Source organism: Lampetra fluviatilis, chromosome 66 (genome assembly GCF_964198595.1).
Source record: "Lampetra fluviatilis chromosome 66, kcLamFluv1.1, whole genome shotgun sequence".
Classification (NCBI taxonomy): Eukaryota; Metazoa; Chordata; class Hyperoartia; order Petromyzontiformes; family Petromyzontidae; genus Lampetra; species Lampetra fluviatilis.
Genome location: NC_136340.1, coordinates 402,502 through 424,193, shown reverse-complemented (window position 1 = coordinate 424,193; position 21,692 = coordinate 402,502). Strand labels below are relative to the sequence as shown.

The window sequence follows — 21,692 nt, the reverse complement described above, 5'->3', positions numbered from 1 at the left end:
TGAGTGGGCGAGTGGTGAGCGGTTGAGTGAGTGAGTGGGCGAGTGGTGAGTGGTTCAGTGAGTGAGTGAGTGGGCGATTGGTTGAGTGAGTGGGCGAGTGGTTGAGTGAGTGAGTGGGCGAGTGGTGAGTGGTTGAGTGAGTTAGTGGGTGAGTGGTGAGTGGTTGAATGAGTGAATGAGTGGGCGAGTGGTTGAGTGAGTGAGTGGGCGAGTCGTGAGTAGTTGAGTGAGTGGGCGAGTGGTGAGTGGGTTGAGTGAGTGAGTGGGCGATTGGTGAGCGGTTGAGTGAGTGAGTGAGTGGGCGAGTGGTTGAGTGAGTGGGCGAGTTGGCAAGTGGCGAGTGGTTGAGTGAGTGAGTGCGTGGACGAGTGGTTGAGTGAGTGAGTGAGTGGGCGAGTGGTTGAGTGAGTGAGTGAGTGGACGAGTGGTGAGCGGTTGAGTGAGTGAGTGGGCGAGTGGTGAATGGTTGAGTGAGTGAGTGAGTAGGCGAGTGGTGAGTGGTTGAGTGAGTGAGTGGTGAGCGGTTGAGTGAGTGGGCGAGTGGTGAGCGAGTGAGTGAGTGAGTGAGTGGGCGAGTGGTGGGTGGTTGAGTGAGTGGGCGAGTGGTGAGCGGTTGAGTGAGTGAGTGGGCGAGTGGTGAGTGGTTTGGTGAGTGAGTGAGTGGGCGAGTGGTGAGCGGTTGAGTGAGTGGGCGAGTGTTGAGCTTTTGAGTGAGTGGGTGATTGGTGAGTGGTTGAGTGAGTGGGCGAGTGGTTGAGTGAGTGAGTGGGCGAGTGGTGAGTGGTTGAGTGAGTGAGTGGGTGGGCGAGTGGTGAGCGGTTGAGTGAGTGGTGAGTGGACGAGTGGGCATGTGGTGAGTGGTTGAGTGAGTGAGTCAGTGGGCGAGTGGTGAGTGGTTGAGTGAGTGAGTGAGTGGGCGAGTGGTGAGTGGTTGAATGAGTGAGTGGGCGAGTGGTGAGCGGTTGAGTGAGTGAGTGGGCGAGTGGTGAGTGGTTCAGTGAGTGAGTGAGTGGGCGATTGGTTGAGTGAGTGGGCGAGTGGTTGAGTGAGTGAGTGGGCGAGTGGTGAGTGGTTGAGTGAGTTAGTGGGTGAGTGGTGAGTGGTTGAATGAGTGAATGAGTGGGCGAGTGGTTGAGTGAGTGAGTGGGCGAGTCGTGAGTAGTTGAGTGAGTGGGCGAGTGGTGAGTGGGTTGAGTGAGTGAGTGGGCGATTGGTGAGCGGTTGAGTGAGTGAGTGAGTGGGCGAGTGGTTGAGTGAGTGGGCGAGTTGGCAAGTGGCGAGTGGTTGAGTGAGTGAGTGCGTGGACGAGTGGTTGAGTGAGTGAGTGAGTGGGCGAGTGGTTGAGTGAGTGAGTGGGCGAGTGGTGAGTGGTTGACTGAGTGAGTAGGCGAGTGGTGAGCGGTTGAGTGAGTGAGTGGGCGAGTGGTGTGTTGTTGAGTGAGTGAGTGGGTGAGTGGTTGAGTGAGTGAGTGACTGGGCGAGTGGTGTGTGGTTGAGTGAGTGAGTGAGTGAGTGAGTGGGTGAGTGGTTGAGTGAGTGAGTGGGCGAGTGGTTGAGTGAGTGAGTGAGTGAGTGAGTGGACGAGTGGTGAGCGGTTGAGTGAGTGAGTGGGCGAGTGGTGAATGGTTGAGTGAGTGAGTGAGTAGGCGAGTGGTGAGTGGTTGAGTGAGTGAGTGGTGAGCGGTTGAGTGAGTGGGCGAGTGGTGAGCGAGTGAGTGAGTGAGTGAGTGGGCGAGTGGTGGGTGGTTGAGTGAGTGGGCGAGTGGTGAGCGGTTGAGTGAGTGAGTGGGCGAGTGGTGAGTGGTTTGGTGAGTGAGTGAGTGGGCGAGTGGTGAGCGGTTGAGTGAGTGGGCGAGTGTTGAGCTTTTGAGTGAGTGGGTGATTGGTGAGTGGTTGAGTGAGTGGGCGAGTGGTTGAGTGAGTGAGTGGGCGAGTGGTGAGTGGTTGAGTGAGTGAGTGGGTGGGCGAGTGGTGAGCGGTTGAGTGAGTGGTGAGTGGACGAGTGGGCAAGTGGTGAGTGGTTGAGTGAGTGAGTCAGTGGGCGAGTGGTGAGTGGTTGAGTGAGTGAGTGAGTGGGCGAGTGGTGAGTGGTTGAATGAGTGAGTGGGCGAGTGGTGAGCGGTTGAGTGAGTGAGTGAGTGGGCGAGTGGTGAGTGGTTCAGTGAGTGAGTGAGTGGGCGAGTGGTTGAGTGAGTGGGCGAGTGGTGAGTGGTTGAGTGAGTGAGTGGGCGAGTGGTGAGTGGTTGAGTGAGTTAGTGGGCGAGTGGTGAGTGGTTGAATGAGTGAATGAGTGGGCGAGTGGTTGAGTGAGTGAGTGGGCGAGTCGTGAGTAGTTGAGTGAGTGGGCGAGTGGTGAGTGGGTTGAGTGAGTGAGTGGGCGATTGGTGAGCGGTTGAGTGAGTGAGTGGGCGAGTGGTTGAGTGAGTGGGCGAGTTGGCGAGTGGCGAGTGGTTGAGTGAGTGAGTGCGTGGACGAGTGGTTGAGTGAGTGAGTGAGTGGGCGAGTGGTTGAGTGAGTGAGTGGGCGAGTGGTGAGTGGTTGAATGAGTGAGTAGGCGAGTGGTGAGCGGTTGAGTGAGTGAGTGGGCGAGTGGTGTGTGGTTGAGTGAGTGAGTGGTTGAGTGAGTGAGTGACTGGGCGAGTGGTTGAGTGAGTGAGTGAGTGGGCGAGTGGTGAGCGGTTGAGTGAGTGAGTGGGCGAGTGGTGAGCAGTTGAGTGAGTGGGCGAGTGGTGAGCAGTTGAGTGAGTGAGTGGGCGAGTGGTGGGCAGTTGAGTGAGTGAGTGGGCGAGTGGTGAGTGGTTGAGTGAGTGGGTGAATGGTGAGTGGTTGAGTGAGTGAGTGGGCGAGTGGTGAGCGGTTGAGTGAGTGAGTGGTCGAGTGGTGAGCGGTACACTGATTGAGGAGGTGAGTGCGTAAGTAAGTGGATGGGTGAATGATGGTGAGTGAGTGGTGATTGAGTTGATGCGTGGTAAGTGGGTGAGGGAGTGGGTGGTGAGTGGTTGAGTGAGCGAGTAATGAAAGTGGTGAGTGATGAGTAAGCGATAAATGATTGAGTGGGCGAGTGGTGAGCGAGTGAGTGAGTGAGTGAGTGGGCGAGTGGTGGGTGGTTGAGTGAGTGGGCGAGTGGTGAGCGGTTGAGTGAGTGAGTGGGCGAGTGGTGAGTGGTTTGGTGAGTGAGTGAGTGGGCGAGTGGTGAGCGGTTGAGTGAGTGGGCGAGTGTTGAGCTTTTGAGTGAGTGGGTGATTGGTGAGTGGTTGAGTGAGTGGGCGAGTGGTTGAGTGAGTGAGTGGGCGAGTGGTGAGTGGTTGAGTGAGTGAGTGGGTGGGCGAGTGGTGAGCGGTTGAGTGAGTGGTGAGTGGACGAGTGGGCAAGTGGTGAGTGGTTGAGTGAGTGAGTCAGTGGGCGAGTGGTGAGTGGTTGAGTGAGTGAGTGAGTGGGCGAGTGGTGAGTGGTTGAATGAGTGAGTGGGCGAGTGGTGAGCGGTTGAGTGAGTGAGTGAGTGGGCGAGTGGTGAGTGGTTCAGTGAGTGAGTGAGTGGGCGAGTGGTTGAGTGAGTGAGTGAGTGAGTGGGCGAGTGGTTGAGTGAGTGAGTGGGCGAGTGGTGAGTGGTTGAGTGAGTTAGTGGGTGAGTGGTGAGTGGTTGAATGAGTGAATGAGTGGGCGAGTGGTTGAGTGAGTGAGTGGGCGAGTCGTGAGTAGTTGAGTGAGTGGGCGAGTGGTGAGTGGGTTGAGTGAGTGAGTGGGCGATTGGTGAGCGGTTGAGTGAGTGAGTGAGTGGGCGAGTTGGCAAGTGGCGAGTGGTTGAGTGAGTGAGTGCGTGGACGAGTGGTTGAGTGAGTGAGTGAGTGGGCGAGTGGTTGAGTGAGTGAGTGGGCGAGTGGTGAGTGGTTGACTGAGTGAGTAGGCGAGTGGTGAGCGGTTGAGTGAGTGAGTGGGCAAGTGGTGTGTTGTTGAGTGAGTGAGTGGGTGAGTGGTTGAGTGAGTGAGTGACTGGGCGAGTGGTGTGTGGTTGAGTGAGTGAGTGAGTGGGTGAGTGGTTGAGTGAGTGAGTGGGCGAGTGGTTGAGTGAGTGAGTGAGTGGACGAGTGGTGAGCGGTTGAGTGAGTGAGTGGGCGAGTGGTGAATGGTTGAGTGAGTGAGTGAGTAGGCGAGTGGTGAGTGGTTGAGTGAGTGAGTGGTGAGCGGTTGAGTGAGTGGGCGAGTGGTGAGCGAGTGAGTGAGTGAGTGAGTGAGTGGGCGAGTGGTGGGTGGTTGAGTGAGTGGGCGAGTGATGAGCGGTTGAGTGAGTGAGTGGGCGAGTGGTGAGTGGTTTGGTGAGTGAGTGAGTGGGCGAGTGTTGACCTTTTGAGTGAGTGGGTGATTGGTGAGTGGTTGAGTGAGTGGGCGAGTGGTTGAGTGAGTGAGTGGGCGAGTGGTGAGTGGTTGAGTGAGTGAGTGGGTGGGCGAGTGGTGAGCGGTTGAGTGAGTGGTGAGTGGACGAGTGGGCAAGTGGTGAGTGGTTGAGTGAGTGAGTCAGTGGGCGAGTGGTGAGTGGTTGAGTGAGTGAGTGAGTGGGCGAGTGGTGAGTGGTTGAATGAGTGAGTGGGCGAGTGGTGAGCGGTTGAGTGAGTGAGTGAGTGGGCGAGTGGTGAGTGGTTCAGTGAGTGAGTGAGTGGGCGAGTGGTTGAGTGAGTGGGCGAGTGGTGAGTGGTTGAGTGAGTGAGTGGGCGAGTGGTGAGTGGTTGAGTGAGTTAGTGGGCGAGTGGTGAGTGGTTGAATGAGTGAATGAGTGGGCGAGTGGTTGAGTGAGTGAGTGGGCGAGTCGTGAGTAGTTGAGTGAGTGGGCGAGTGGTGAGTGGGTTGAGTGAGTGAGTGGGCGATTGGTGAGCGGTTGAGTGAGTGAGTGAGTGGGCGAGTGGTTGAGTGAGTGGGCGAGTTGGCGAGTGGCGAGTGGTTGAGTGAGTGAGTGCGTGGACGAGTGGTTGAGTGAGTGAGTGAGTGGGCGAGTGGTTGAGTGAGTGAGTGGGCGAGTGGTGAGTGGTTGACTGAGTGAGTAGGCGAGTGGTGAGCGGTTGAGTGAGTGAGTGGGCGAGTGGTGTGTGGTTGAGTGAGTGAGTGGTTGAGTGAGTGAGTGACTGGGCGAGTGGTTGAGTGAGTGAGTGAGTGGGCGAGTGGTGAGCGGTTGAGTGAGTGAGTGGGCGAGTGGTGAGCAGTTGAGTGAGTGGGCGAGTGGTGAGCAGTTGAGTGAGTGAGTGGGCGAGTGGTGGGCAGTTGAGTGAGTGAGTGGGCGAGTGGTGAGTGGTTGAGTGAGTGGGTGAATGGTGAGTGGTTGAGTGAGTGAGTGGGCGAGTGGTGAGCGGTTGAGTGAGTGAGTGGTCGAGTGGTGAGCGGTACACTGATTGAGGAGGTGAGTGCGTAAGTAAGTGGATGGGTGAATGATGGTGAGTGAGTGGTGATTGAGTTGATGCGTGGTAAGTGGGTGAGGGAGTGGGTGGTGAGTGGTTGAGTGAGCGAGTAATGAAAGTGGTGAGTGATGAGTAAGCGATAAATGATTGAGTGGGCGAGTGGTGAGCGAGTGAGTGAGTGAGTGAGTGAGTGAGTGGGCGAGTGTTGGGTGGTTGAGTGAGTGGGCGAGTGGTGAGCGGTTGAGTGAGTGAGTGGGCGAGTGGTGAGTGGTTTGGTGAGTGAGTGAGTGGGCGAGTGGTGAGCGGTTGAGTGAGTGGGCGAGTGTTGAGCTTTTGAGTGAGTGGGTGATTGGTGAGTGGTTGAGTGAGTGGGCGAGTGGTTGAGTGAGTGAGTGGGCGAGTGGTGAGTGGTTGAGTGAGTGAGTGGGTGGGCGAGTGGTGAGCGGTTGAGTGAGTGGTGAGTGGACAAGTGGGCAAGTGGTGAGTGGTTGAGTGAGTGAGTCAGTGGGCGAGTGGTGAGTGGTTGAGTGAGTGAGTGAGTGGGCGAGTGGTGAGTGGTTGAATGAGTGAGTGGGCGAGTGGTGAGCGGTTGAGTGAGTGAGTGAGTGGGCGAGTGGTGAGTGGTTCAGTGAGTGAGTGAGTGGGCGAGTGGTTGAGTGAGTGAGTGGGCGAGTGGTGAGTGGTTGAGTGAGTTAGTGGGTGAGTGGTGAGTGGTTGAATGAGTGAATGAGTGGGCGAGTGGTTGAGTGAGTGAGTGGGCGAGTCGTGAGTAGTTGAGTGAGTGGGCGAGTGGTGAGTGGGTTGAGTGAGTGAGTGAGTGGGCGAGTTGGCAAGTGGCGAGTGGTTGAGTGAGTGAGTGCGTGGACGAGTGGTTGAGTGAGTGAGTGAGTGGGCGAGTGGTTGAGTGAGTGAGTGGGCGAGTGGTGAGTGGTTGACTGAGTGAGTAGGCGAGTGGTGAGCGGTTGAGTGAGTGAGTGGGCAAGTGGTGTGTTGTTGAGTGAGTGAGTGGGTGAGTGGTTGAGTGAGTGAGTGACTGGGCGAGTGGTGTGTGGTTGAGTGAGTGAGTGAGTGGGTGAGTGGTTGAGTGAGTGAGTGGGCGAGTGGTTGAGTGAGTGAGTGAGTGGACGAGTGGTGAGCAGTTGAGTGAGTGAGTGGGCGAGTGGTGAATGGTTGAGTGAGTGAGTAGGCGAGTGGTGAGTGGTTGAGTGAGTGAGTGGTGAGCGGTTGAGTGAGTGGGCGAGTGGTGAGCGAGTGAGTGAGTGAGTGAGTGAGTGGGCGAGTGGTGGGTGGTTGAGTGAGTGGGCGAGTGATGAGCGGTTGAGTGAGTGAGTGGGCGAGTGGTGAGTGGTTTGGTGAGTGAGTGAGTGAGTGAGTGGGCGAGTGGTGAGCGGTTGAGTGAGTGGGCGAGTGTTGAGCTTTTGAGTGAGTGGGTGATTGGTGAGTGGTTGAGTGAGTGGGCGAGTGGTTGAGTGAGTGAGTGGGCGAGTGGTGAGTGGTTGAGTGAGTGAGTGGGTGGGCGAGTGGTGAGCGGTTGAGTGAGTGGTGAGTGGACGAGTGGGCAAGTGGTGAGTGAGTGAGTCAGTGGGCGAGTGGTGAGTGGTTGAGTGAGTGAGTGAGTGGGCGAGTGGTGAGTGGTTGAATGAGTGAGTGGGCGAGTGGTGAGCGGTTGAGTGAGTGAGTGAGTGGGCGAGTGGTGAGTGGTTCAGTGAGTGAGTGAGTGGGCGAGTGGTTGAGTGAGTGGGCGAGTGGTGAGTGGTTGAGTGAGTGAGTGGGCGAGTGGTGAGTGGTTGAGTGAGTTAGTGGGCGAGTGGTGAGTGGTTGAATGAGTGAATGAGTGGGCGAGTGGTTGAGTGAGTGAGTGGGCGAGTCGTGAGTAGTTGAGTGAGTGGGCGAGTGGTGAGTGGGTTGAGTGAGTGAGTGGGCGATTGGTGAGCGGTTGAGTGAGTGAGTGGGCGAGTGGTTGAGTGAGTGGGCGAGTTGGCGAGTGGCGAGTGGTTGAGTGAGTGAGTGCGTGGACGAGTGGTTGAGTGAGTGAGTGAGTGGGCGAGTGGTTGAGTGAGTGAGTGGGCGAGTGGTGAGTGGTTGACTGAGTGAGTAGGCGAGTGGTGAGCGGTTGAGTGAGTGAGTGGGCGAGTGGTGTGTGGTTGAGTGAGTGAGTGGTTGAGTGAGTGAGTGACTGGGCGAGTGGTTGAGTGAGTGAGTGAGTGAGTGGGCGAGTGGTGAGCGGTTGAGTGAGTGAGTGGGCGAGTGGTGAGCAGTTGAGTGAGTGGGCGAGTGGTGAGCAGTTGAGTGAGTGAGTGGGCGAGTGGTGGGCAGTTGAGTGAGTGAGTGGGCGAGTGGTGAGTGGTTGAGTGAGTGGGTGAATGGTGAGTGGTTGAGTGAGTGAGTGGGCGAGTGGTGAGCGGTTGAGTGAGTGAGTGGTCGAGTGGTGAGCGGTACACTGATTGAGGAGGTGAGTGCGTAAGTAAGTGGATGGGTGAATGATGGTGAGTGAGTGGTGATTGAGTTGATGCGTGGTAAGTGGGTGAGGGAGTGGGTGGTGAGTGGTTGAGTGAGCGAGTAATGAAAGTGGTGAGTGATGAGTAAGCGATAAATGATTGAGTGCGTGAGTGGTTGAGTGAGTGAGTGAGTGGGCAAGTTGTAAGTGAATGAGTGAGTGGGCGAGTGTTGAGTAGTGGAGTGAGTGAGTGGGCTCGTGGTGAGTAGTTGAGTGAGTGACTGGGCGAGTGGTGAATGATTGATTGAGTGGGATAGTGGTTCACTGATTGAGGAGGTGAGTGCGTAATAAAGTGGATGGGTGAATGATCGTGAGTGAGTGGTGAGTGAGTTGATGCGTCGTGAGTGGTGAGTGGGTGACGGAGTGGGCAGTGAGTGGTGGAGTGAGTGAGTGAGTGACGGGTTAATGGTGTGTGGGTGGTGAGTGAGTGGTGAATGAGTTGGTCAGTAGTAAGCGGTGAGTGGCTCAGTGAGCGAGTGAACTAGTAGTGAGTGTTTGATTGAGTGACTGGGTGAGTGGTGAGTGATTGAGTGGGTGGGCGAGTGAGTGAGTGGGTGAGTGAGTGAGTGAGTGGGCGAGTGGTGAGTGGTTGAGTGAGTGGTTGCGTGAGTGCGTGGTTGCGTGAGTGAGTGGGTGAGTGATGAGCCATTGAGTTAAAGAGTGGTAGAGTGGTGAGCTGTTGAGTGCGTGAGTGAGTGGGCGAGTGGTGAGTGGTTGAGTGAGTGAGTGAGTGGGCGAGTGGTTGAGTGAGTGAGTGAGTGGGCGAGTGGTGAGTGGTTGAGTGAGTGAGTGAGTGGGCGAGTGGTGAGCGGTTGAGTGAGTGGTGAGTGGACGAGTGGGCAAGTGGTGAGTGGTTGAGTGAGTGAGTCAGTGGGCGAGTGGTGAGTGGTTGTGTGAGTGAGTGAGTGGTGAGTGGTTGAGTGAGTGGGTGAGTGGTGAGTGGTTGAGTGAGTGAGTGGGCGAGTGGTGAGTGGTTCAGTGAGTGAGTGAGTGGGCGAGTGGTTGAGTGAGTGAGTGGGCGAGTGGTGAGTGGTTGAGTGAGTGGTGAGTGGTCGAGTGGGCAAGTGGTGAGTGGTTGAGTGAGTGAGTGTGCGAGTGGTGAGTGGTTGAGTGAGTGAGTGAGTGGGCGAGTGGTGAGCGGTTGAGTGAGTGAGTGGGTGAGTGGTGAGTGGTTCAGTGAGTGAGTAAGTGGGCGAGTGGTTGAGTGAGTGAGTGGGCGAGTGGTGAGTGGTTGAGTGAGTGAGTGGGCGAGTGGTGAGTGGTTGAGTTAGTGAGTGAGTGGGCGAGTGGTGAGTGGTTGAATGAGTGAATGAGTGGGCGAGTGGTTGAGTGAGTGAGTGGGCGAGTCGTGAGTAGTTGAGTGAGTGGGCGAGTGGTGAGTGGGTTGAGTGAGTGAGTGGGTGATTGGTGAGTGGTTGAATGAGTGAGTGGGCGAGTGGTGAGTGGTTGAGTGAGTGGGCGAGTGGTGAGTGGTTGAGTGAGTGAGTAGGCGTTTGGTGAGCGGTTGAGTGAGTGAGTGGGCGAGTGCTGAATGGTTGAGTGAGTGGGCGAGTGGTGAGCGGTTGAGTGAGTGAGTGAGTAGGCGAGTGGTGAATGGTTGAGTGAGTGAGTGGGCGAGTGGTTGAGTGAGTGAGTGAGTGAGTGGACGAGTGGTGAGCGGTTGAGTGAGTGAGTGGGTGAGTGGTGAATGGTTGAGTGAGTGAGTGGTGAGCGGTTGAGTCAGTGGGCGAGTGGTGAGCGAGTGAGTGAGTGGGCGAGTGGTGAGTGGTTGAGTGAGTGGGCGAGTGGTGAGCGGTTGAGTGAGTGAGTGGGCGAGTGGTGAGTGGTTTGGTGAGTGAGTGGGCGAGTGGTGAGCGGTTGAGTGAGTGAGTGAGTGGGCGAGTGGTGAGCGGTTGAGTGAGTGAGTGGGCGAGTGGTGAGCAGTTGAGTGAGTGGGCGAGTGGTGAGCAGTTGAGTGAGTGAGTGGGCGAGTGGTGGGCAGTTGAGTGAGTGAGTGGGCGAGTGGTTGAGTGAGTGAGTGAGTGGGCGAGTGGTTGAGTGAGTGAGTGGGCGAGTGGTGAGTGGTTGACTGAGTGAGTAGGCGAGTGGTGAGCGGTTGAGTGAGTGAGTGGGCGAGTGGTGTGTGGTTGAGTGAGTGAGTGGTTGAGTGAGTGAGTGACTGGGCGAGTGGTTGAGTGAGTGAGTGAGTGGGCGAGTGGTGAGCGGTTGAGTGAGTGAGTGGGCGAGTGGTGAGCAGTTGAGTGAGTGGGCGAGTGGTGAGCAGTTGAGTGAGTGAGTGGGCGAGTGGTGGGCAGTTGAGTGAGTGAGTGGGCGAGTGGTGAGTGGTTGAGTGAGTGGGTGAATGGTGAGTGGTTGAGTGAGTGAGTGGGCGAGTGGTGAGCGGTTGAGTGAGTGAGTGGTCGAGTGGTGAGCGGTACACTGATTGAGGAGGTGAGTGCGTAAGTAAGTGGATGGGTGAATGATGGTGAGTGAGTGGTGATTGAGTTGATGCGTGGTAAGTGGGTGAGGGAGTGGGTGGTGAGTGGTTGAGTGAGCGAGTAATGAAAGTGGTGAGTGATGAGTAAGCGATAAATGATTGAGTGGGCGAGTGGTGAGCGAGTGAGTGAGTGAGTGAGTGAGTGAGTGAGTGGGCGAGTGTTGGGTGGTTGAGTGAGTGGGCGAGTGGTGAGCGGTTGAGTGAGTGAGTGGGCGAGTGGTGAGTGGTTTGGTGAGTGAGTGAGTGGGCGAGTGGTGAGCGGTTGAGTGAGTGGGCGAGTGTTGAGCTTTTGAGTGAGTGGGTGATTGGTGAGTGGTTGAGTGAGTGGGCGAGTGGTTGAGTGAGTGAGTGGGCGAGTGGTGAGTGGTTGAGTGAGTGAGTGGGTGGGCGAGTGGTGAGCGGTTGAGTGAGTGGTGAGTGGACAAGTGGGCAAGTGGTGAGTGGTTGAGTGAGTGAGTCAGTGGGCGAGTGGTGAGTGGTTGAGTGAGTGAGTGAGTGGGCGAGTGGTGAGTGGTTGAATGAGTGAGTGGGCGAGTGGTGAGCGGTTGAGTGAGTGAGTGAGTGGGCGAGTGGTGAGTGGTTCAGTGAGTGAGTGAGTGGGCGAGTGGTTGAGTGAGTGAGTGGGCGAGTGGTGAGTGGTTGAGTGAGTTAGTGGGTGAGTGGTGAGTGGTTGAATGAGTGAATGAGTGGGCGAGTGGTTGAGTGAGTGAGTGGGCGAGTCGTGAGTAGTTGAGTGAGTGGGCGAGTGGTGAGTGGGTTGAGTGAGTGAGTGAGTGGGCGAGTTGGCAAGTGGCGAGTGGTTGAGTGAGTGAGTGCGTGGACGAGTGGTTGAGTGAGTGAGTGAGTGGGCGAGTGGTTGAGTGAGTGAGTGGGCGAGTGGTGAGTGGTTGACTGAGTGAGTAGGCGAGTGGTGAGCGGTTGAGTGAGTGAGTGGGCAAGTGGTGTGTTGTTGAGTGAGTGAGTGGGTGAGTGGTTGAGTGAGTGAGTGACTGGGCGAGTGGTGTGTGGTTGAGTGAGTGAGTGAGTGGGTGAGTGGTTGAGTGAGTGAGTGGGCGAGTGGTTGAGTGAGTGAGTGAGTGGACGAGTGGTGAGCAGTTGAGTGAGTGAGTGGGCGAGTGGTGAATGGTTGAGTGAGTGAGTGAGTAGGCGAGTGGTGAGTGGTTGAGTGAGTGAGTGGTGAGCGGTTGAGTGAGTGGGCGAGTGGTGAGCGAGTGAGTGAGTGAGTGAGTGAGTGGGCGAGTGGTGGGTGGTTGAGTGAGTGGGCGAGTGATGAGCGGTTGAGTGAGTGAGTGGGCGAGTGGTGAGTGGTTTGGTGAGTGAGTGAGTGAGTGAGTGGGCGAGTGGTGAGCGGTTGAGTGAGTGGGCGAGTGTTGAGCTTTTGAGTGAGTGGGTGATTGGTGAGTGGTTGAGTGAGTGGGCGAGTGGTTGAGTGAGTGAGTGGGCGAGTGGTGAGTGGTTGAGTGAGTGAGTGGGTGGGCGAGTGGTGAGCGGTTGAGTGAGTGGTGAGTGGACGAGTGGGCAAGTGGTGAGTGAGTGAGTCAGTGGGCGAGTGGTGAGTGGTTGAGTGAGTGAGTGAGTGGGCGAGTGGTGAGTGGTTGAATGAGTGAGTGGGCGAGTGGTGAGCGGTTGAGTGAGTGAGTGAGTGGGCGAGTGGTGAGTGGTTCAGTGAGTGAGTGAGTGGGCGAGTGGTTGAGTGAGTGGGCGAGTGGTGAGTGGTTGAGTGAGTGAGTGGGCGAGTGGTGAGTGGTTGAGTGAGTTAGTGGGCGAGTGGTGAGTGGTTGAATGAGTGAATGAGTGGGCGAGTGGTTGAGTGAGTGAGTGGGCGAGTCGTGAGTAGTTGAGTGAGTGGGCGAGTGGTGAGTGGGTTGAGTGAGTGAGTGGGCGATTGGTGAGCGGTTGAGTGAGTGAGTGGGCGAGTGGTTGAGTGAGTGGGCGAGTTGGCGAGTGGCGAGTGGTTGAGTGAGTGAGTGCGTGGACGAGTGGTTGAGTGAGTGAGTGAGTGGGCGAGTGGTTGAGTGAGTGAGTGGGCGAGTGGTGAGTGGTTGACTGAGTGAGTAGGCGAGTGGTGAGCGGTTGAGTGAGTGAGTGGGCGAGTGGTGTGTGGTTGAGTGAGTGAGTGGTTGAGTGAGTGAGTGACTGGGCGAGTGGTTGAGTGAGTGAGTGAGTGAGTGGGCGAGTGGTGAGCGGTTGAGTGAGTGAGTGGGCGAGTGGTGAGCAGTTGAGTGAGTGGGCGAGTGGTGAGCAGTTGAGTGAGTGAGTGGGCGAGTGGTGGGCAGTTGAGTGAGTGAGTGGGCGAGTGGTGAGTGGTTGAGTGAGTGGGTGAATGGTGAGTGGTTGAGTGAGTGAGTGGGCGAGTGGTGAGCGGTTGAGTGAGTGAGTGGTCGAGTGGTGAGCGGTACACTGATTGAGGAGGTGAGTGCGTAAGTAAGTGGATGGGTGAATGATGGTGAGTGAGTGGTGATTGAGTTGATGCGTGGTAAGTGGGTGAGGGAGTGGGTGGTGAGTGGTTGAGTGAGCGAGTAATGAAAGTGGTGAGTGATGAGTAAGCGATAAATGATTGAGTGCGTGAGTGGTTGAGTGAGTGAGTGAGTGGGCAAGTTGTAAGTGAATGAGTGAGTGGGCGAGTGTTGAGTAGTGGAGTGAGTGAGTGGGCTCGTGGTGAGTAGTTGAGTGAGTGACTGGGCGAGTGGTGAATGATTGATTGAGTGGGATAGTGGTTCACTGATTGAGGAGGTGAGTGCGTAATAAAGTGGATGGGTGAATGATCGTGAGTGAGTGGTGAGTGAGTTGATGCGTCGTGAGTGGTGAGTGGGTGACGGAGTGGGCAGTGAGTGGTGGAGTGAGTGAGTGAGTGACGGGTTAATGGTGTGTGGGTGGTGAGTGAGTGGTGAATGAGTTGGTCAGTAGTAAGCGGTGAGTGGCTCAGTGAGCGAGTGAACTAGTAGTGAGTGTTTGATTGAGTGACTGGGTGAGTGGTGAGTGATTGAGTGGGTGGGCGAGTGAGTGAGTGGGTGAGTGAGTGAGTGAGTGAGTGGGCGAGTGGTGAGTGGTTGAGTGAGTGGTTGCGTGAGTGCGTGGTTGCGTGAGTGAGTGGGTGAGTGATGAGCCATTGAGTTAAAGAGTGGTAGAGTGGTGAGCTGTTGAGTGCGTGAGTGAGTGGGCGAGTGGTGAGTGGTTGAGTGAGTGAGTGAGTGGGCGAGTGGTTGAGTGAGTGAGTGAGTGGGCGAGTGGTGAGTGGTTGAGTGAGTGAGTGAGTGGGCGAGTGGTGAGCGGTTGAGTGAGTGGTGAGTGGACGAGTGGGCAAGTGGTGAGTGGTTGAGTGAGTGAGTCAGTGGGCGAGTGGTGAGTGGTTGTGTGAGTGAGTGAGTGGTGAGTGGTTGAGTGAGTGGGTGAGTGGTGAGTGGTTGAGTGAGTGAGTGGGCGAGTGGTGAGTGGTTCAGTGAGTGAGTGAGTGGGCGAGTGGTTGAGTGAGTGAGTGGGCGAGTGGTGAGTGGTTGAGTGAGTGGTGAGTGGTCGAGTGGGCAAGTGGTGAGTGGTTGAGTGAGTGAGTGAGTGGGCGAGTGGTGAGCGGTTGAGTGAGTGAGTGGGTGAGTGGTGAGTGGTTCAGTGAGTGAGTAAGTGGGCGAGTGGTTGAGTGAGTGAGTGGGCGAGTGGTGAGTGGTTGAGTGAGTGAGTGGGCGAGTGGTGAGTGGTTGAGTTAGTGAGTGAGTGGGCGAGTGGGCGAGTGGTGAGTGGTTGAATGAGTGAATGAGTGGGCGAGTGGTTGAGTGAGTGAGTGGGCGAGTCGTGAGTAGTTGAGTGAGTGGGCGAGTGGTGAGTGGGTTGAGTGAGTGAGTGGGTGATTGGTGAGTGGTTGAATGAGTGAGTGGGCGAGTGGTGAGTGGTTGAGTGAGTGGGCGAGTGGTGAGTGGTTGAGTGAGTGAGTAGGCGTTTGGTGAGCGGTTGAGTGAGTGAGTGGGCGAGTGCTGAATGGTTGAGTGAGTGGGCGAGTGGTGAGCGGTTGAGTGAGTGAGTGAGTAGGCGAGTGGTGAATGGTTGAGTGAGTGAGTGGGCGAGTGGTTGAGTGAGTGAGTGAGTGAGTGGACGAGTGGTGAGCGGTTGAGTGAGTGAGTGGGTGAGTGGTGAATGGTTGAGTGAGTGAGTGGTGAGCGGTTGAGTCAGTGGGCGAGTGGTGAGCGAGTGAGTGAGTGGGCGAGTGGTGAGTGGTTGAGTGAGTGGGCGAGTGGTGAGCGGTTGAGTGAGTGAGTGGGCGAGTGGTGAGTGGTTTGGTGAGTGAGTGGGCGAGTGGTGAGCGGTTGAGTGAGTGGGCGAGTGTTGAGCGTTTGAGTGAGTGGATGATTGGTGAGTGGTTGAGTGAGTGGGCGAGTGGTTGAGTGAGTGAGTGGGCGAGTGGTGAGTGGTTGAGTGAGTGGTTGCGTGAGTGAGTGGTTGCGTGAGTGAGTGGGTGAGTGATGAGCCATTGAGTTAAAGAGTGGTAGAGTGGTGAGCTGTTGAGTGCGTGAGTGAGTGGGCGAGTGGTGAGCGGTTGAGTGAGTGAGTGGGCGAATGATGAGCGGTTGAGTGAGTGAGAGAGTGGTGATTGGCTCACTGATTGAGGAAGTGAGTGCATAAGAAAGTGGATGGGTGAATGATGGTGAGTGAGTGGTGACTGGGTGAGAGAGTGAGTGGTGACTGGGTGAGAGAGTGAGTGGTGAGTGGTTGAATGAGTGAATGAGTGGGCGAGTGGTTGAGTGAGTGAGTGGGCGAGTCGTGAGTAGTTGAGTGAGTGGGCGAGTGGTGAGTGGGTTGAGTGAGTGAGTGGGTGATTGGTGAGTGGTTGAATGAGTGAGTGGGCGAGTGGTGAGTGGTTGAGTGAGTGGGCGAGTGGTGAGTGGTTGAGTGAGTGAGTAGGCGAGTGGTGAGCGGTTGAGTGAGTGAGTGGGCAAGTGCTGAATGGTTGAGTGAGTGGGCGAGTGGTGAGCGGTTGAGTGAGTGAGTGAGTAGGCGAGTGGTGAATGGTTGAGTGAGTGAGTGAGTAGGCGAGTGGTGAGCGGTTGAGTGAGTGAGTGGGCGAGTGGTGTGTGGTTGAGTGAGTGAGTGAGTGGGTGAGTGGTTGAGTGAGTGAGTGAGTGGGCGAGTGGTTGAGTGAGTGAGTGAGTGGACGAGTGGTGAGCGGTTGAGTGAGTGAGTGGGTGAGTGGTGAATGATTGAGTGAGTGAGTGGTGAGCGGTTGAGTCAGTGGGCGAGTGGTGAGCGAGTGAGTGAGTGGGCGAGTGGTGAGTGGTTGAGTGAGTGGGCGAGTGGTGAGCGGTTGAGTGAGTGAGTGGGCGAGTGGTGAGTGGTTTGGTGAGTGAGTGAGTGGGCGAGTGGTGAGCGGTTGAGTGAGTGGGCGAGTGTTGAGCGTTTGAGTGAGTGGGTGATTGGTGAGTGGTTGAGTGAGTGGGCGAGTGGTTGAGTGAGTGAGTGGGCGAGTGGTGAGTGGTTGAGTGAGTGGTTGCGTGAGTGAGTGGTTGCGTGAGTGAGTGGGTGAGTGATGAGCCATTGAGTTAAAGAGTGGTAGAGTGGTGAGCTGTTGAGTGCATGAGTGAGTGGGCGAGTGGTGAGCGGTTGAGTGAGTGGGCGAATGATGAGCGGTTGAGTGAGTGAGAGAGTGGTGATTGGCTCACTCATTGAGGAAGTGAGTGCATAAGAAAGTGGATGGGTGAATGATGGTGAGTGAGTGGTGACTGGGTGAGAGAGTGAGTGGTGACTGGGTGAGAGAGTGAGTGGTGAGTGGTGAGTGGTTGAATGAGTGAATGAGTGGGCGAGTGGTTGAGTGAGTGAGTGGGCGAGTCGTGAGTAGTTGAGTGAGTGGGCGAGTGGTGAGTGGGTTGAGTGAGTGAGTGGGTGATTGGTGAGTGGTTGAATGAGTGAGTGGGCGAGTGGTGAGTGGTTGAGTGAGTAGGCGAGTGGTGAGTGGTTGAGTGAGTGAGTAGGCGAGTGGTGAGCGGTTGAGTGAGTGAGTGGGCAAGTGCTGAATGGTTGAGTGAGTGGGCGAGTGGTGAGCGGTTGAGTGAGTGAGTAGGCGAGTGGTGAATGGTTGAGTGAGTGAGTGAGTAGGCGAGTGGTGAGCGGTTGAGTGAGTGAGTGGGCGAGTGGTGTGTGGTTGAGTGAGTGAGTGAGTGGGTGAGTGGTTGAGTGAGTGAGTGAGTGGGCGAGTGGTTGAGTGAGTGAGTGAGTGGACGAGTGGTGAGCGGTTGAGTGAGTGAGTGGGTGAGTGGTGAATGGTTGAGTGAGTGAGTGGTGAGCGGTTGAGTCAGTGGGCGAGTGGTGAGCGAGTGAGTGAGTGGGCGAGTGGTGAGTGGTTGAGTGAGTGGGCGAGTGGTGAGCGGTTGAGTGAGTGGGCGAGTGTTGAGCGTTTGAGTGAGTGGGTGATTGGTGAGTGAGTGGGTGATTGGTGAGTGGTTGAGTGAGTGGGCGAGTGCTTGAGTGAGTGAGTGGGCGAGTGGTGAGTGGTTGAGTGAGTGATTGCGTGAGTGAGTGGTTGCGTGAGTGAGTGGGTGAGTGATGAGCCATTGAGTTAAAGAGTGGTAGAGTGGTGAGCTGTTGAGTGCGTGAGTGAGTGGGCGAGTGGTGAGCGGTTGAGTGAGTGAGAGAGTGGTGATTGGCTCACTGATTGCGGAAGTGAGTGCATAAGAAAGTGGATGGGTGAATGATGGTGAGTGAGTGGTGACTGGGTGAGAGAGTGAGTGGTGACTGGGTGAGAGAGTGAGTGGTGAGTGGTTGAGTGAGTGAATGATGAAAGTTGTGAGTAATGTGTGAGCGCTGAATGGTTGAGTGGGTGAGTGTTGAGTGAGTGGTGGGGTGGGTGGTGGGTGGTGGTGAGTGGGTGGGTGGTGAGGGGTTTTCACCAGACAAGGCTCGGGCTCCGTGAGGATCTCGCTCCGTGATATCTTCCCCATCTCGTGCAGAATCTGCAGCAAAGCGCACACAGCCCAAATCTCCCTGCGTCTCACCCAGTGTCTCCCCCTGCGTGCCCCCCCCCCCCCGTGCAACCCCCCATGCCCCCGTGCCCCCCCCCGAATTGTCCCCTGTGTCTCACCCAGTGTCTCCCCCTTCCCTGATTGTCCACCCCTCCCCCCATGCCCTCCCCTGAGTGCCCCCCGTATCGAACCCACCCCCTAGCGTCTACCCCTCGTGTCCCCCTCCCCCCGCGTCTCCCCCCCATGCCCCCTCCGCTCCCCCCCCCTCCGTGCCCCACCTCGCGAGCGGCGCGCTCCCCGGCCTGGATGGCGCCGTCCATGTAGCCGCTCCACCTCGTTGCCGTCTCCGTGCCGGCAAAATGCAGCCGGCCCAGCGGCTCCCTCATCCCCCTGGGGGGGCACGGGGGTGGGGGGAGAGCACGGTGGAGGGGGGGGCAGGGGGGGTGGGGGGCACGGAGAGGGATGGTTGTAGGGGGTTATGAGGACAGGAGGACACAGGACACACGGGGGGGGGGGGGGCACGGATGGAGACATGGGTGGAGACAATGTGGGGACACGGTGGGGACACGGTGAAGACACGGATGGAGACACGGTGGGGACACGGTGGGGACACGGTGTAGACAAGGAGGGAGACACTGGAGACATGGAGGGAGACACGCGGGGTCTTCCCACCGGGCAAAGTCTGTGAGGGTTCCCGGTGCGCACACTGCCGTGTAGCAGCCCCCAGAGAACGCCTCCTCCCCCCAATTACGCTCCTCGTAGTGCACGGGCTGGGGGGGGGCATGGGGGGGGGCACACACAACATGAATATCAACAACACGGTGATTCTGGTGGTGGTGGTGGTGGTTATAATGGAATCGATGTTAGTGCTAGTGATGGTGGCGATGTTGGTGGTGATGTTGATGGTGGTTGTTGTTGATGGTGGTTGTCAAAGTGATGGTGGTGATGGTGGTTGCCATAGTGGTGTTGAAGGTGGTGCAAGTGATAGTCGTTGCCAGTGATGGTGATGTTTGTGTTGTTGGTGGTTATGGTGGTGGTGATGTTGATATGACTCGCTTTTGGGCAGCTCCGGTTTGACAACAGAGGTCTCACTCCGAATCAGTCGGGCAGCATTATCTTTTCATAGGCTGTGTAATGCTGTGTGGAAGCTACTTGGTCTCTTGCTCCGCACGAAGCTTCGGGTCTCATTGGCCAGTCATGCCCTCTCTTCTCTATGCTTGTGAATCGTGGACCCCTCTAATGGAGCATATGTGTTGGTTGGATCGTAGGCAGGCTGGCCTGCAGGCCGGCCTGCCTACGATCCATCCTGGGTTTAACCAGGCTGGATTGTGTGAGGAGCTCACAAATCCTTGAAAGATTTGGACATATTTCTACCAGTTAGCTCCTCCGGCAGGCAAGGCTGTGTTGGCTGGGCCATGTAGCCCGCATGCCCACCCACCGCATGCCAAAGCAGAGTCTGTTTGGCTGCACAGAGGGGGCTAAACGGGCATGACATGGGCTGGAGAAGAGATGGACTGATGCGGTACAGGAGGATGTGGGGCTGAGTGCTGGGCAGTTGGACGCAGTGACCCTCCAGCAACAGCGGAGGGCAGAGGAGCGACGCTCACAACAATGAGCGGAGTGCCAGGCGGCTAAAATACAGAAAGTTGGCACAGTAGAGGGTGCATCTACCAGTCATGTCAGTCATCCGACCCATGGCACCTGGGTGTGTGCCGAGACCTCTTGTCAACGAGCCTTCGACACTTCACGTGTGCTCAAAGCGCAACCGGCCTGGCACAGGCGCCGTGGTGACATCACCACGAATTAGTGGCGAATGGTGGGTATTGGTGTTGGTGATGTTGATACTGATCATGGTGGTGATTGTGATTGTGGTGATGTTGGTCATGTGACCCTCACGTGCCGCGCCTCCTCACAGCCCAGAACGCGAGCGTATACGTCACAGATCCTGCGACACCTAGGGTCATGGGCCAGGGGTCAGGAGGTCGGGGTCAGGGGTCAGGATTATAGGTAACTTCCAGTGTGTGTGTGATCGTGTGTGTGTGTGTGGGGAGCGGTAGTGCAGCGATTAACACACTGCGCTACAAACCCGGTTCGATTCCTACTCATGGCCTCCCCTAGGTCGACTCAGCCTCAAATGAGTACCTGGTGTGTGATGCGTAGTAAATAACATCGCAGCACTGGCGGCCGGACGGGCGTGGTGCTGACCACCCACCCCCTCGTGTGACATGGCGACGGCCGCCCTCATAGGCGTTGCTGCTGCTGCTCGCTGCTACTAACAGCACTTGCCCCGACAGTCGGTTACAGGCTACACGGAGGATCTTTGTCTTTGGAGAGAGAGGGAGAGTGGAGAGGGCAGAGAGGTATGGGAGGGAAACCGAGTTCGCTTCCCGCTCACGGCCACCACGACCACCAACATCAGTTGTAGCGACGATTTGAACTGCTCTTGGGACTGTCCTAGATCGACTCAGTCTCAGATAAATACCTGGTGTGGTGCGTAGTAGTCACAACAATGACATTCATAGCGCGCCAGATGCTGCAGCCAAGTCACACAACTCGAAGGCGTGGAGCCAAGCGAGGTAAACACAGTGCCGGCCTACTGGCTAGTAACAGCACTTGCCCCTGCAGTCTGCTAGAGGCTTCACGGGGGATCTTTGGCTGTGTAACGGAGTGGGTGTGTGGGTGCTGAACTCACCGTTCCTCCTTGGTCAACGATGCGAGCCTCCGGGCCTTCCGGGACAAAATGAAACTGGAAATGGCACGCACACACACACGAACGCACACACACATGCACGCACACACACACACGCATGCACGCACGCACGCACACACACGCACGCACACACACACACGCATGCATGCACACGCACACACACACGCACGCACACGCATGCATGCACGCACACACACGCACACACACAGAGACACGCACACACACACACGCACGCACAGAGACAGAGACACGGCTTGAGCCTCACACGGGCTGTTGGTGCAAGTGCTGTCAGCGAGCAGCACCAGCAGCCGCAGCACCAGCAGCCGCAGCACCAGCAGCCGCAGCAGCAGCAGCCGCAGCAGCAGCAGCAGCCGCAGCACCAGCAGCAGCCGCCGCACCAGCAGCAGCCGCCGCACCAGCCGCCGCACCAGCAGCCGCAGCAGCAGCAGCCGCAGCAGCAGCAGCAGCAGCCGCAGCAGCAGCCGCAGCAGCAGCAGCAGCAGCCGCAGCCGCCGCAGCAGCCGCAGCCGCAGCAGCCGCAGCCGCAGCAGCAGCCGCAGCAGCAGCCGCAGCAGCAGCCGCAGCAGCAGCCGCAGCCGCACGCCCATTAAGGCCTGAAACGGCGCTCGAAAGGATGGGTAGCCAGCACCTCACCCGGCCGCCTTTGTCTCCCCAATTCCACGATGTTTACTACACACCACCATCAGGTACTGATTTGAGGCCGAGTTCACCTAGGGGAGGCCCTGGGACTAGTTCAGATAATCGCTATCACTGGCATCGTGTGGACAGGCACCCTAAGCCTTGCCCAGACTACCGGTTCAACTGAACTGAATGAATGGCCATGGTGCTGATGTATATAGCCACCGGCTCACCCACTCACTCACCCACTCACAGACGAACTCACAGACTGACCCACTTACTCACCCACCCATTCACTCACCAACTCCCCCACAAACTCACTCACCAACTCATTCACTCATTCACCCGCTCACTCACCAACCCACCCACAAACTCACTCATTCAATCACTCATCCACTCATTCACTCACCTACTCCTTCACTCACACAGGACACACGGGGGTGAGTGGCCAGCACCACGCCTGAACACCACCGCACCAGGCCTCTCATTTGAGGCTGAGTCGACCTAGGGGAGAGCCCAGCACCGGTTCAGATAACCGTCACCGATGTTAGTGGTTGTGAGCGGGAATCAAACTCGGGTCTCTGCAGGTTTCTGAGTACAGTGCAGCGTGGCAGTGCTAACCGCTGCACCACCACTCCCCGCCACACAAAATGGCCAGGTAGGGTAACAGAATGGTCAGCTGGCTGACCCCATGATGGCCGGGTAGGGTAACAGAATGGTCAGCTGGCTGACCCCATGATGGCCAGGTAGGGTAACAGAATGGTCAGCTGGCTGACCCCACGATGGCTGGGTAGGGTAACAGAATGGTCAGCTTGCTGACCCCACGATGGCCGGGTAGGGTAACAGAATGGTCAGCTGGCTGACCCCACGATGGCTGGGTAGGGTAACAGAATGGTCAGCTGGCTGACCCCACGATGGCTGGGTAGGGTAACAGAATGGTCAGCTGGCTGAACCCACGATGGCTGGGTAGGGTAACAGAATGGTCAGCTGGCTGACCCCACGATGGCCGGGTAGGGTAACAGAATGGTCAGCTGGCTGACCCCAC

The 21,692-nt window shown here is 56.9% G+C and overlaps 1 protein-coding gene across 1 annotated transcript in view; it reads right to left on the bottom strand.

Annotated features, from left to right (window-relative positions):
• Nucleotides 1-21,692, bottom strand: part of LOC144952200 (amine oxidase [flavin-containing]-like) — a 67,741-nt gene that overhangs the window by 27,168 nt on the left and 18,881 nt on the right. Inside the window, exons 10-14 of the mRNA XM_078882602.1 lie at nt 19,991-20,044; nt 19,195-19,252; nt 17,971-18,068; nt 17,577-17,688; nt 17,227-17,289 (exon numbers count right to left, since the gene is read on the bottom strand). Of these exons, the coding sequence (XP_078738728.1) occupies nt 17,227-17,289; nt 17,577-17,688; nt 17,971-18,068; nt 19,195-19,252; nt 19,991-20,044 (385 nt within the window). The remainder of the gene's footprint in view (nt 1-17,226; nt 17,290-17,576; nt 17,689-17,970; nt 18,069-19,194; nt 19,253-19,990; nt 20,045-21,692) is intronic.